Source organism: Mesoplodon densirostris, chromosome 1 (genome assembly GCF_025265405.1).
Source record: "Mesoplodon densirostris isolate mMesDen1 chromosome 1, mMesDen1 primary haplotype, whole genome shotgun sequence".
Taxonomy (NCBI): Eukaryota; Metazoa; Chordata; class Mammalia; order Artiodactyla; family Ziphiidae; genus Mesoplodon; species Mesoplodon densirostris.
This window is the reverse complement of record NC_082661.1, coordinates 148,800,464-148,813,833: the sequence shown is the minus strand read 5'-3', so window position 1 is coordinate 148,813,833 and position 13,370 is coordinate 148,800,464. Positions and strand designations below refer to the sequence as shown.

Genomic DNA, 13,370 nt, shown 5'->3' with positions numbered 1-13,370 from the left:
AATTAACATCTTTGGAAGGTCATAGGAATTAGCCAAAATATCCTAAAATAGTGAATGGTTAAACAAACTACTGTACATTCACACTGTGGGGTACTAGCCCAATAAAAAGTAATGAACCATTGATACAGGCAACAACTTGGATGGATTTCAAGGGCATTAAGCCAAGTGAAAAAAGCCAATCTTAAAGATTATATACTGTATGATTACATTTTTATAATACTCCTGGAATAACAAAATTATAGAGATGAAGAACATATTAGTGGTTGCCAGGACTTAGTGACAGTGGTGGGGAGAGGGAGATGGGTGTGACTGATCATAAAGTGGTAGCCTGAGGGAAATCTTTGCAGTGGTAGAATAATTTTGTGTCTTGATTGCAGTGGTGGTTATGGGCCTCTAACATGTAGTAAAATTACATAGAACTATACACACTATATCAATATCAGTTTCCTGGTTTTGATATTGTACAACAGTTAAGTAAGATATAATCAATGGGAGAAACTGCGTGAAGGGTACCTGGGCTCTCTCTGTGCTATCTTTGCAACTTTCTAGGAATCTACAATAATTTCAAAATTAAAAGCTTAAAATAAAGTCCATAGGAAAAGATTAACATAATATATGAAGAGATGGGAAGTATCAGACTAGGATTTGAGACTATAAACAAGAGCCAATGGAAATCATAGAATTGAAAATTTTATTAGATGGATTAGAATCAGATTTCATACCACAGAAGAAAAAATTAGTATGATTGAAGGTAATATTGGCCTTCTCTCAATATTTCCATTGCTCCAGTTCTTACCATAATTGCTACTACCTCAGGAATGCCTTAACTGACATGTCTGCTGTTGGTTTATAGTTTGTACCCTTGTGATTTGTTCTCATGACATCCTGTGCTTTTCCACCTTAGGACTTACCACAATATAGAGTATATGTGTAATTATTTTATTTGTGTAATTATTTTTGTAACCTCTATCTCTCTGCTAATCTCCAAGCTTCCCAAAGATAGGCACCAGGGTCCTTGTCTATTATGTTTATTGTTCTTTCCTTGGTGGCCAGAACTGAGAAAATACCAAATAGGAACTCTTTGAATGAATGACTGCTAGAGAGGCCTTTTTCATTCAAGATGAGTTCTTAGATACCACACAAGGTATTGAGTGTTACATCACAATGTTTTATAAAATTCTTATGTATTCATGATAAGTAAGAAAAGGAGACTATCTATAGTCCATTTTAGCTTCTGCTCCAAACTTACTTACTGTTTCTATCACTTTGATTTTTGACATTTTTTCAAGCATGCTTTCTATCAACCTCTGCTATTCTTTCTGAATCACAGTGATATAGCATCAGATAAATACAGTCTCCAAAATATGTTATGGATAAGTTTTTATAAACTTCTTCATATTTAGATGGAATAATAATAGACCAGTACTACCTCAAGGAAATTATAATCATGCCTGTAGCTGCTTAGGTTTTCCAGTTCCTGACTTCTTTATCCTATTCTAAAACCAGGGGCTCAGGCAGACAATGTGTCAATAACAAAGCAAGTGTATCACTTCATCTGTTCAGTGCATCATCTCCAGCAGTGAAGCTAATGATGTAACCTAAGTGGTATTTAAAAATGTTACCTCCTGGTTAAATTTAAGAAATAGAAAATATTATATTTTTTCTTTACTATAAATGGTTAGATGATCCTCCCCTTTCCTTTTAGATGTTTATAAACAGTTGAATTCAAATGACATATATGTTCTGGTTGGTCCCAGACAATTTTTATTTGAGGGATCCCTAATATCAGCCTTGGTACCCTCGTGCATAGAGTGGCATTGATCATTTGTCACACATTACTCTGATAGCCTTGGCTGGGCGGTATTGTCAAGGGTATCTATACTGAAGCTTCAGAAGTGCTTGCTTTGTCTTGATTTATATTTCCACCACTGCACTGAAGCATCTTTTTATATGAGTACAGGTGCTCAATCCAGACATTAGGAGCATTTCAACCTCCAACATGATAAAGACAATAGATTCATAAAACCCTCAGGTATCATTTGAAGCTAGAGATGGTATTTAGAGTTTTGAAAGATAGATTACTCAGTACAACTAAGCTGTAAGTAAGCTACTTCGGGGCCATTTTTGTACTAAGCTGGAACAAATAGAGTTGTATCTGCTGGCCACACTGCCTGCCCATTTGCAAATAGATCCACCTAAGATAGAATGGTTGCATGGGTGGTCTGTGACCAGAGACTGACTAAACATCATTCTAAGTCATGGGGGACACTGGTGAAACCTGCTGAAGAGTCATACCCGATGGGCAGTTGGAACCCCAATAGTCAAGAAAGAATTTTTCCCTTCAGAACCAGATGTTGATACTGTAATCTGGCTTCTTTTCCTCCCATTCCTATTCTCTATGGCGAATCCTCTATACCTTCAGACAACTTTCTAAATGTAAGTACACTCTGCATTGTGATTAATTCCAGGATACAAAATGCGCGTGAAAACAGTCTTCATAAATGTAAACAGCTCTCTCAAGTCTAGCTTGGACCAGCTTGATACGCATATTAGCCTTTGAGCCTGGGCTCCACCCCACATCACTGTCTTGCCATCAGCCTTTAATGAAACTTTAACCACTCTGACTTAGTATCTTGGATTCTGGAGAAATCCAGGCAGGGCCTCTGATTTCTAATGACCGCCTGTGTTAACAGTTCATGAACTTCTTTAGCCCTCAAACCCCTGCCCAAATCTGGCTTGGTCCATGTTTTGTTCTCTAGTTGTGGCTTAATTTAGCTAATCTTCAGGGCCTTCAGCAACCTAAGAGTCTAATTTTCCTTTCCAGGAATCTCAAAATCTCTCTCTCTCTCTCTCTCTCTCTCTCTCTCTCTCTCTCTCATCTTCTTTCTGGCATCTAGTCTCCAATTTCCTCTATACTCAAACAGATAGGATTCTTTTGTGAAAGAGAGAGAAATCTAACTTACTGGCTTAATAAAATCTAACTAGCTTAAAAAAAAAAGACGGGTGGGGGAGATTTTTTGGCCCACACAACTAAAAGGTCCAGCAACGATTGTAATTTCACATGAGACTATACCCAGATGTTAAAACAATGTCATCAGAGAGCATATCTTGTCATCTCTTTTTTTTTAACATCTTTATTGGAATATAATTGTTTTACAATGTTGTGTTAGTTTCTGCTTTATAACAAAGTGAATCAGCTATGCGTATACATATATCCCCATATCTCCTCCCTCTTGCATCTCCCTCCCACCCTCCCTATCCCACCCCTCTAGGTGGTCACAAAGCACCAAGCTGTCTCCCTGTGCTATGCGGCTGCTTCCCACTAGCTACCTATTTTACATTTGGTAGTGTATATATGTCAATGCCATTCTCTCACTTTGTCACAGCTTACCCTTCCCCCTCCCCGTGTCCTCAAGTCCACTCTCTATGTCTGCATCTTTATTCCTGTCCTGCCCCTAGGTTCTTCAGAACAATTTTTTTTATATTCCATATATATGTGTTGGCATACGGTATTTGTTTTTCTCTTTCTGACTTACTTCACTCTGTATGACAGTCACCAGCCTCCACCTCACTACAAATAACTCAGTTTCATTTCTTTTTATGGCTGAGTAATATTCCATTGCATATATGTGCCACATCTTCTTTATCCATTCATCTGTCGATGGACACTTAGGTTGCTTCCATGTCTTGGCTATTGTAAATAGAGCTGCAATGAACATTGTGGTACATGACTCTTTTTGAATTATGGTTTTCTCAGGGTATATGCCCAGTAGTGGGAATGCTGGGTCGTATGGTAGTTCTACTTTTAGTTTTTTAAGGAACCTCCATACTGTTCTCCATAGTGGCAGTATCAATTTACATGCCCACCAACAGTGCAAGTGGATTCCGTTTTCTCCACACCCTCTCCAGCGTTTGTTATTTGTAGATTTTCTGATGATGCCCTTTCTAACTGGTGTGAGGTGATACCTCATTGTAGTTTTGATTTGCATTTCTCTAATGATTAGGGATGTTGAGCATCCTTTCATGTGTTTGTTGGCAATCTGTATATCTTCTTTGGAGAAATGTCTATTTAGGTCTTCTGCCCATTTTTGGATTGGGTTGTTTGTTTTTTTGTTATTGAGCTGCATGAGCTGCTTGTATATTTTGGAGATTAATCCTTTGTCAGTTGCTTCACTTGAAAATATTTTCTCCCATTCTGAGGGTTGCCTTTTCGTCTTGTTTATCGTTTCCTTTGCTGTGCAAAAGCTTTGAAGTTTCATTAGGCCCCATTAGTTTATTTTTGTTTTTGTTTCCATTTCTCTAGGAGGTGGGTCAAAAAAGATCTTGCTGTGATTTATGTCATAGAGTGTTCTGCCTATGTTTTCCTCTAAGAGTTCTATAGTGTCTGGCCTTACATTTAGGTCTTTAACCCATTTTGAGTTTATTGTTGTGTCTGGTGCTAGGGAGTGTTCTAATTTCATTCTTTTACATGTAGCTGTCCAGTTTTCCCAGCACCACTTATTGAGGAGGCTGTCTTTTCTCCATTGTATATTCTTGCCTCCTTTATCAAAGATAAGCTGGCTGTATGTGCGTGAGTCATTGAGAGCTAAAGACTGACAGCGACATCACAAATGCGGTTCATTACAGGAGCGGGATGGGCAGATGGAGGTTGTGGCTGTGCGGCTCTCTGTGCTCTGCAGGTGAAGGCAGCTGAGCACACTGGACAGCTTCATTCATTCGACTGTAGGTTTCTGGAGGGCAGCCCGTTCCATGGCCAGCATCACTTCCCTTGGCTTCCTGCTCTGTACTTCAGAAGCACTCAGTAAATGGGGATCTGACTGAATTGGTTAACAGTAAGGAAATCACTTTCTGTTTGCAAAGTAGATTGAGCCCAGAGGTATTTCTTAACAGGGTTTTAAAACTGCCACTGAAAACAAGATTATATTTTATTACAATTACACTGAAATCAGTTCTGGTATATTTCCCTATTGAAAATATCCAGAAGAGTTCAGTTCAGTGAGTGACATTTTTCACAGCCTAAGGCATTCTTTGGATATTTTGGAGGCAGAGAGAAGGGGAGGGTGAATGAGATGGGACGGGTGGGAGAAAAGTGAAGCCCAAACTAGAAAACAAACGTACACATTCACCTGGGGTTTCTATAGAGGGAAGAAATACAGCCAGCATGTCAGTGTTTCCTGGGCTTTAGTCACCCTCCTGATTTTTGCCATCCCCTGGTATCAGTCAGGGTTCTCCAATGGAACCAACAGAAACAGAACCAACATACATGCAAGAAGATATTTATTTTAAGGAACTGTCTCATGCAGTTGTAAAGAAAGCAAGTCCAAAATCTGTAGAGTGTGCTGAAAACTCAGGCGGGATTTCTGTTTCAGGCCTGAGACAGAGTTTCTTTTCTGAGAAACTGCAGTGTTTGCTCTTAAGACTTTTAAGGGTTAGGATGAGGCCATGCAGATCATCAGGCTGAATCTCCTCTACTTACAGTAGCTGATTGAAAATGTCAATCACATCTACAAAATACCTTCACAGCGACATCTAGGCTAGCGCTTGACCAAATAACTGGGCACCATAGACTAGCCAAGTTGACACATAAAATTAACCATCATGCCTTTTTACCCCCTGTACTATCATTCATTCATTCAGTAGATATTTACTGACTGCTCCTATAAGTGCCAAGCACTTTTCTCAGGTCTTGGGAAGTAGTGGATAAGACAAAGTCCCTGCCCTCCTGGAGTGACACTCTAGTGGGACATTTTGGGAAGGAACCAGTTGGATAAGAAGAGAGAGGATCAAAAGTTCTGCTCTGGCCATTTGAAGACTGAGATGCCTTTAAACATCCATGTATAGGCTGTCCTGTAGTAAAGTCCAGGATTAAAAAGAAAAAAAAAGGAAATGTGAATTACTTTAAATTTTTCACTCATTATAATGACATAGGATGAGTGTAATATTAAGAAAAACATACAAAATAACCAAGTTAGTGTGCTGGTTAGATTTTTTCTAAATACATGAAAAGCAATATATACCACTGTTTCATTTTCTTCATAATGCTACTCAATTTTTAAAAACAAACTTTATGGGGAAAGAGGGTATTGCCTGTTTCCTCTATAAGAATGTATAAGCTCCAACTCAAGAACTGTATCTCTTTTGTTCACTGTTATCTTCCCAAGACTGTTGCGTTCTCAGAAGTTGAAAGCAAGATATTATAATTGAGAACCACTGTACTGCAGGAAAGAAAGAGAGGGTTCACCAGCCAGAAGCTGTCTCTCCCCATCTCAGGTCTTTATGCAGTGAAATCCCAGGTGCACCCTCATATGTGAGCCCGTCCAAGATTTGCCTGTGGTCAGGAGGATCTTCAGGAGGGACCTTCAGGAGGAAGATGAGAGAAAGACTCAGCAGGCAGTGAGAAGGTAGATCCCATGGTCACAAGTGAAAGCATTTCAAAAAGTCTGTTAGAACTAACAACCTGAGTTTGAAAGAGGTCACAGTATTTGTCCAGTAAAACATTTAGAACCAGTAGGAGATGGGAGCAGTCACAGGGTTTGTACAGGAGAGTGTAGAAGATTAAGGAGCTTTATTAACTGAGATCCCTGAAATTCTAAAACGTGGGACATGACTCCTATTGCTTGTGGAGAGGCTGATTCCTTCATCAGTGTCGGGGACAGTGCTTGACACAGAGTAGGCACTCAGTAAACACTCACTAAATAAATGAGTGAGGGAATGAATGAACTGTTAACATTTTAACACTTATCCATGCTACACCTAAAATTACCTCTTGTAACCCATGAATATAACTGTCTAATAGGAAGTGGGGTGAGGATGAAAAATTAGCAAGCCCTTGGGGCTCCAGATCTAAAGCCACGTTCTCTGCTCCCCTTTATTAGACATCTTGCATGTTGATCATCTATCTGAAGGGGAAGAGAAAGCATTATTTATTGGCCCTCCTGAAGCCTTAATAATAATTATATTCAGGGCTTCCCTGGTGGCACAGTGGTTGAGAGTCCACCTGCTGATGCAGGGGACACAGGTTCATGCCCTGGTCCGGGAAGATCTCCCATGCTGCGGAGCGGCTGGGCCCGTGAGCCATGGCTACTGAGCCTGCGTGTCCGGAGCCTGTGCTCCACAACAGGAGAGGCTACAACAGTGAGAGGCCCATGTACCGCAAAAAATAAATAAATAAATAATAATAATAATCATTTTTCTCTAAATTTAGGTTGAGTGATGCTCTAAACTTAAAGAGAATCCGTGGTGTTGAGGATTATGTGGTCATATAATTAAGTCATTACCCCCCAATATTAGACACACTTACCTCCCCAATCACCAGAACCCTGAACAGCCGCAGGCTTTACCCACCAAGGCAGTGGGTTCAACATGCACGGCCCTAAATGGATTGCACCTTCTCTGGTGGCAGATCAGAGGGAAAGAAGAATCCAGGAGGCTCAGAGCCACATATGCCTGCCTCCTTCCAAATGTGCCCATAAGATAGGTCAGTGGCAAGCAGTGAAAGAGCTTGAAGTGTTCCTGCTGGAGCTTGTCTCCCAGGGACTGGAGTGGCAGGTCTCTTCCTCTTCGGCAGCATGAGGGGTGGGGAATGATTATCTCACTGAACAGTTATTCCAAAATCAGCAACGCTTTAGGAAATCTGTTAGGCTGTGTCTGCCCTAGAAATCCAGTGTGTCAACATTTTCATTTGCCTCACTTCCTTCTGTTTCAAGATTTGAAAATCTTTGATGTCTGGATCATGCCCGACTCAGATGTCAAGATTTCCTTGTTCAGTGAGGCAGCGTCACCACTGCAGGTGCTGAAGCAATGCCCAGCATGGCTCCTTGCTGCTTCTGAAGACGCGAAGACACACTGGCCGCTTTCCCCGCGGATCTTATTTTGGGAAAGCTGTGCTGACTGTGGATATCAGGATCCCCTGGGTGTCCTTATATGGTTGAGGCAAAGGGAAAGCTACTCTTCTCCTAAGGGCAGGGGTTAAGGAGAAGCCAACCAGAAACTTGCTGGTGTCAGCAGTGGTGTGGTTACTACACAGCCACCTCACCAGGCAGCAAAATCTTGGAGGGTGGAGGACGAAATTTCGTACCTCTGAAGAAATGCTTGTGCACACTATCACACACACAAAATCACACACACATGCACACACACACACACACCCTGTAACACCAGCTTTTAGGAAAGGGCCTAGACTATGTAGGAGAGAGAATGGAGATGGGCAATAACAGTTGTACAACATTACTTATTTTTCCAAATAAAGAACACGGTAGTGTTAATTTAACTATACAGTAATGAAATCAGCTTTCATGGGTAGCTGCAGAAAGGGATTCATTATTTTATATGTCAAACCACTTAAAGCTATGATTTCTGGTTGATGACAGAATATTTAGAGGGATTTGCACAAACTAATAAACCTCATGCAGTTTATAAGTACCTCTGAGCCTGCACCAAGGTTAACCAAAATATCTTTATTTATTTATTTTTTTTGCGGTACGCAGGCCTCTCACTGTTGTGGCCTCTCCCGTTGCGGAGCACAGGCTCTGGACGCACAGGCTCAGCGGCCATGGCTCACGGGCCCAGCCGCTCCACGGCATGTGGGATCTTCCCGGACCGGGGCACAAACCCGTGTCCCCTGCATCGGCAGGCAGACTCTCAACCACTGCACCACCAGGGAAGCCCTAACCAAACTATCTTAATAAAATGTACCTTGTTTGTCATGACTTCTGCTTAATGAGGAGCATCTCTATGCTTCATTGGCTAATTCTAAATTCTAGCAACTTGTTTACTTAAGAGGGATTTCATAATAATGTAGCTTATTGATGCATACAGTACAGATCAAGTGATTCCATTTTAAAAGTATTTTCTTCTCCTGGAATATTCTCCATAAGCAAAATCTGTCAAAAATTAGAAACAAGCCCTTGAGATTACTTAGTGAAAACCTTTCATTTATGGATGATGAAACTGAGTTAATAACAAAACCAGGATGAGAACGCAGATTTCAACTTCCAGTCCTGTGTTCTATCCTCTACCCATCCTTTAAGATTCAGTACAAGCCCCGCCTCCTCATGAAGCCTTCCATGAATCGCAATGATTTCTCACTTTTATGCACCCCAATCATGGTCTATACTGTATCATTTAGCATTTGGTTAAAAGTCTTGTCACTTTCAATATTATGTCATATTCTTGTATCTCTAAGGAGACTATTATCTCAAAGACAAAATCCATGTTCGAGGATTCTCCTGCCTGTTCCACAGTACCTAGCAAATCACATGCATCACCTAATCTTCTAACTTACTTGTCCCATCTCTAATGAATCCAGGACTTTGCTCCTTGTCACTTCAACCCTACTGTCCTCTTTAGTAACATAAACTTCCATATGCATGACTTTTTTAACCAAAGATTTACACTATATTATACATATATATATATATATATATATATATATATATATATATATATACACACACACACACACATCCTTGACCACTAGCCCTGTAGCTGGCTCATAGTAAGCAGTCAATAAAGGTTTGGAGAGAGAGAAAATTCTTGAGGTCACTATGATCAGGGAAGGTACACAGGTACACAGAGGAAGTAAAATTTTAAATTGAGCCTTGAAGAAAACGTATTGATTAACGTGCAAAGAGGAAAAAAATGATACTTGAGACAAAGAGTATCCTATGTTTGAATTCCAAATTGGGTACTTATTATCTGTTAAATCTTAGGCAACTTACTTAACCTGTCTGAGCCTCGGTTTCCCCATCTGCTGAACTAGGATAATATTATAGATTTCATAGTGTCTGAAAAATAACTGATAAATTACACAGTAGGATTCGATAAAGAGTAGTTACTAACAACAGTAACAAAAATTAATAATAACTCCTTGAATAAAGAAACCAATAGATGTCCCAAATGAGGGCACAGTGGGTAGCCTAGTTAGACTACAGCAAAATGCTTCACAGAGGGAAATGACGATAGGTGAGAATGGAGAGACAGAGGCCAGATTCAGTCACCATTTCTTTCTCCAACCAACCTGAAGCATAAAGCTATCAACTGCGTCACTAAATTCGCTGCAGGATGTGATGATGGCCGAGGACTGTGAAGTGGCTCATTCTTAGTAAAAAGCACATGGGCATTGAATCAGACAAGACATGGGTTGTAATCTCAGGCCTGGCACTTACTGGGGCATAAACTGGAGGTGGTTTGTTGTATTAAACAAGTAATATATGTGAAGCATCTACCATAATGCTAGGCAGATGATGGACACAATAAATCTTAGTTATCTCATCTGCGATGTGTACCACCATCACATCTCACCCTTTGTACTTTTCTTTCTCTCATTTGTCTTTGCCTCTTCCCAAGCTTTTCTCTAGCTCCTTCTTTGTCACCAGGTTCTTTGCTTGCCTACCCAAACCTAGGGCTTTCAACAAGGGTTTACTGAGGTCAATGTCATTAGAAAGCATTTAAAAGCATGGACTGTAAGTTGGGCACTGTGCTAATAACTCTAAATTCAAACACAGCTGCCTGTATTGTCCTTGGAAGTACTTCAAATTCATTTGTATGAATGAGCCATGTCCCCTCCAGGTAAATCAGCTTGCAAATGAGATCAGCTTGAAGTTAAAGCCACATCATAGGCCAAAGGTACTCACTCACGATTCCTATAGTTCCAAAAGTGTTTATCTGGGTATAGCATAGAGAAAAACCAGGAAACCTGGGCTAGGTATCACTGGAATGGTAGGAAGCAACAGTGAACAACAGTGGAGACACAAAAGTCAAAGTATAGCCAGGCATGTCCTTTCAACCCATGCATCCATCACACTTCTGGCAGTTTAGCCAGAGGAAATAACTATGGATATGCACAAAGACTTAGCTAAAAGGTTTTCTTTGCAGGCCTGTTTATTTAATAATATAACAGTAAAGCAAGCCTTAACATCTAAAAATAGATTGATTCAATTATGGTTTATCCATATAATCTATGAACACATGCTGTCACAGAGGAATATTTATTAATGTGGAAAGATGACCAGGCTATACTATTAACTGACAAAAGCAGATTGCAAAGCAAAATATACTAGGTGAGCCTGTGTTTTTAAGTATATATGAATTTTAAAAAGACTGGAAGTTTAGCAAGATATTAAAAATAATCGACACTGAAGGTGAAATTATTAATTTTTACTTTTTATTTTTTGTTTCCTGATTGTTTATAGTTTTGAATGTTTCCATATATCACTTTGTAACAAGAAAAAATGTCATGTATATAAACATATATATGCTATTTTTTCAAATACCTGTGGCATTTTTGTTACAAAATATATGTATATATGTAATGTATTTATATGGCTTCGATAAATGGTAGTTTTAAAAACAAAAATTACATATTTTATATATAATATATAAAATTATATATTTAATAATATATATTCTACACACACACATACTGTTTTGTGAGTGGAGATAAATGATGGATGGATGAATAGATGGATGGATGGATTAGATTAGATAAATGGTAGATGGATGGTAAATTAGATGATAGATTAGATCATAGATAAACAGTAGATTAGACGGATTGATAGATGATGGATTCTATACATAGATGGCAGATAGATAGATGATAGATAGACAGATAGATGTCCAGGAGGCGCACAGAGCCAGATGTCTAGCAAGACGGTGTGTATTGAGCGCCACACAGTATCAACAGTTACAGGTTAACCAAAACAAGTGAACGTCCGGGCAGCTGTGCCTGAGCCCGTCTTTTCTCCGTCAGGTGGACGCCCACGGCAACATTCTCCTCAGCACCCTGGAGATCAGGAACGAGACGAGCGGCTCGGAAGTGCTCACGGGCGGGAGCGACCCCAAGGCCACCATGTACTCGTACGACAGCGCCAGCATCCAGTACCGCAAGCCGCTGAGCAGCCGCGAGGCATACGGGCGCGCGCTGGACCGGCACGGCGCCCACAGCAAGGGGCGCCTCCGCAGGCGCGCCTCGCAGCTCAAAGTCAAAATCCCCGACTTGACTGACGTGAATTCCATAGACAAGTGGTCCCGAATGTTCTTCCCCATCACCTTTTCTCTTTTTAACGTCGTTTATTGGCTTTACTATGTACACTAAGTTCGGTCCCCATGGTTCCTAAACGACTACTTTCCTCTTCTCTTAGTTTTTAATCCCACAGGTCCCCAGCAGCGGTACTGCTGTGCTTTTTGAGGTAAGAGATTCAGTCATCCAATTGGTTTTAGGTCTTGCATATCAATTTTATTACTGCACCATGTTTACTTCAAAAACAAAAAACAAAAAAAAAAAAACTATTTTTTTTCCAGTCTACTGTGGTCCAGGTTATTGGCTCTTTCAGAGCTCTGTTAATTGCCATGTTTACAAATACACACAATGAGAGAAATTAGATAGGCAGATCTTTAGCAGTTCTAGCCGCCCTGGATTTGATTGATTATTTTTTAAGCGAAAATGAAAAGAGGACCCAGCTCTCTGTGTGCATGGCTTCCTGGTCAACTGTAACAATCTCATGCTGCCAAAAAACAACACAATTTCCAGGATCTCAGAAGACAAAACAAAGCCATTGATAAGTTACAGATTTCCAGGAAGAAGGGAGAACAAAAAGGAGCCTAGAAGAGGAAGGAAGACTCCCCTCCGCCCTCAAGCTGCCCCAGGTCCACTGTAGGAGGGGGTCCCAGCTCCACGGAGGAAGAGGGAGAGACTGGTAAGCGCTGCCCCAGGTTGTGCAAACCCAATCTGCCATCTTCACCTCACCTTTAAGCTGGATATTCTGAAAAATGCTTCTTTCTCAGACTTCCAGGCAGATTTAAAATTAACATTAGAATCCAACCTGGTAGCCACTGGGAACATTTTTCTTTTCTTGTTAAGTATAAGGAGTTTGGGGGGCAGTGACCATCTTTAAGCTCTTTCAAATGAGCAGCCCTGAACTTACTTCCTTAGCCTGGAATCACTTGACACTGTGTCATGAAGCCATGGCATCACATTGCCCTCGTTCCTCCTTTAGAGAGATTGAGAGAAGGGGCGGGGGGCAGGTGGGCTTTGAAGAAGAGGGTGGTAAGAAATTTGCTTGAGAAAAATATTGCCCTTTCCATGAGGAAGGCGAGATTTATGTGCTGTGAAAAGGGTGCCTGGGCAGTTACCTGAACTGCCAAATCTTTAATCAAATAGTATATATTTCTTAGCCTTCCAGAGAGCAGTATCTAATGGTGACAAGGTAGCTGCACAGTGCTAGTTCCTCAGCTAGCATGTTATGCCTCTGCTCTCTGAGCTCTGCATTCCAACATGTGAAATGAATGCTTCAGGAAATGCACATATACCCATTTTGGTATCATGCTCCTTCAACGCCAGATTTCTACTTTAAAGAAAACCTTCAAAACAG

At 40.5% G+C, this 13,370-nt stretch overlaps 1 protein-coding gene across 3 annotated transcripts in view; it reads left to right on the top strand.

Moving 5' to 3' along the window:
- GABRB1 (gamma-aminobutyric acid type A receptor subunit beta1) overlaps positions 1–12,094 on the top strand; it is a 401,509-nt gene extending 389,415 nt beyond the window's left edge. For all 3 annotated transcript variants that reach the window (XM_060110382.1, XM_060110372.1, XM_060110364.1), the window contains exon 9: positions 11,750–12,094. In XM_060110382.1, coding sequence (XP_059966365.1) covers positions 11,750–12,094 — 345 coding nt within the window. The remainder of the gene's footprint in view (positions 1–11,749) is intronic.
- Positions 12,095–13,370: the final 1,276 nt, after the last annotated feature.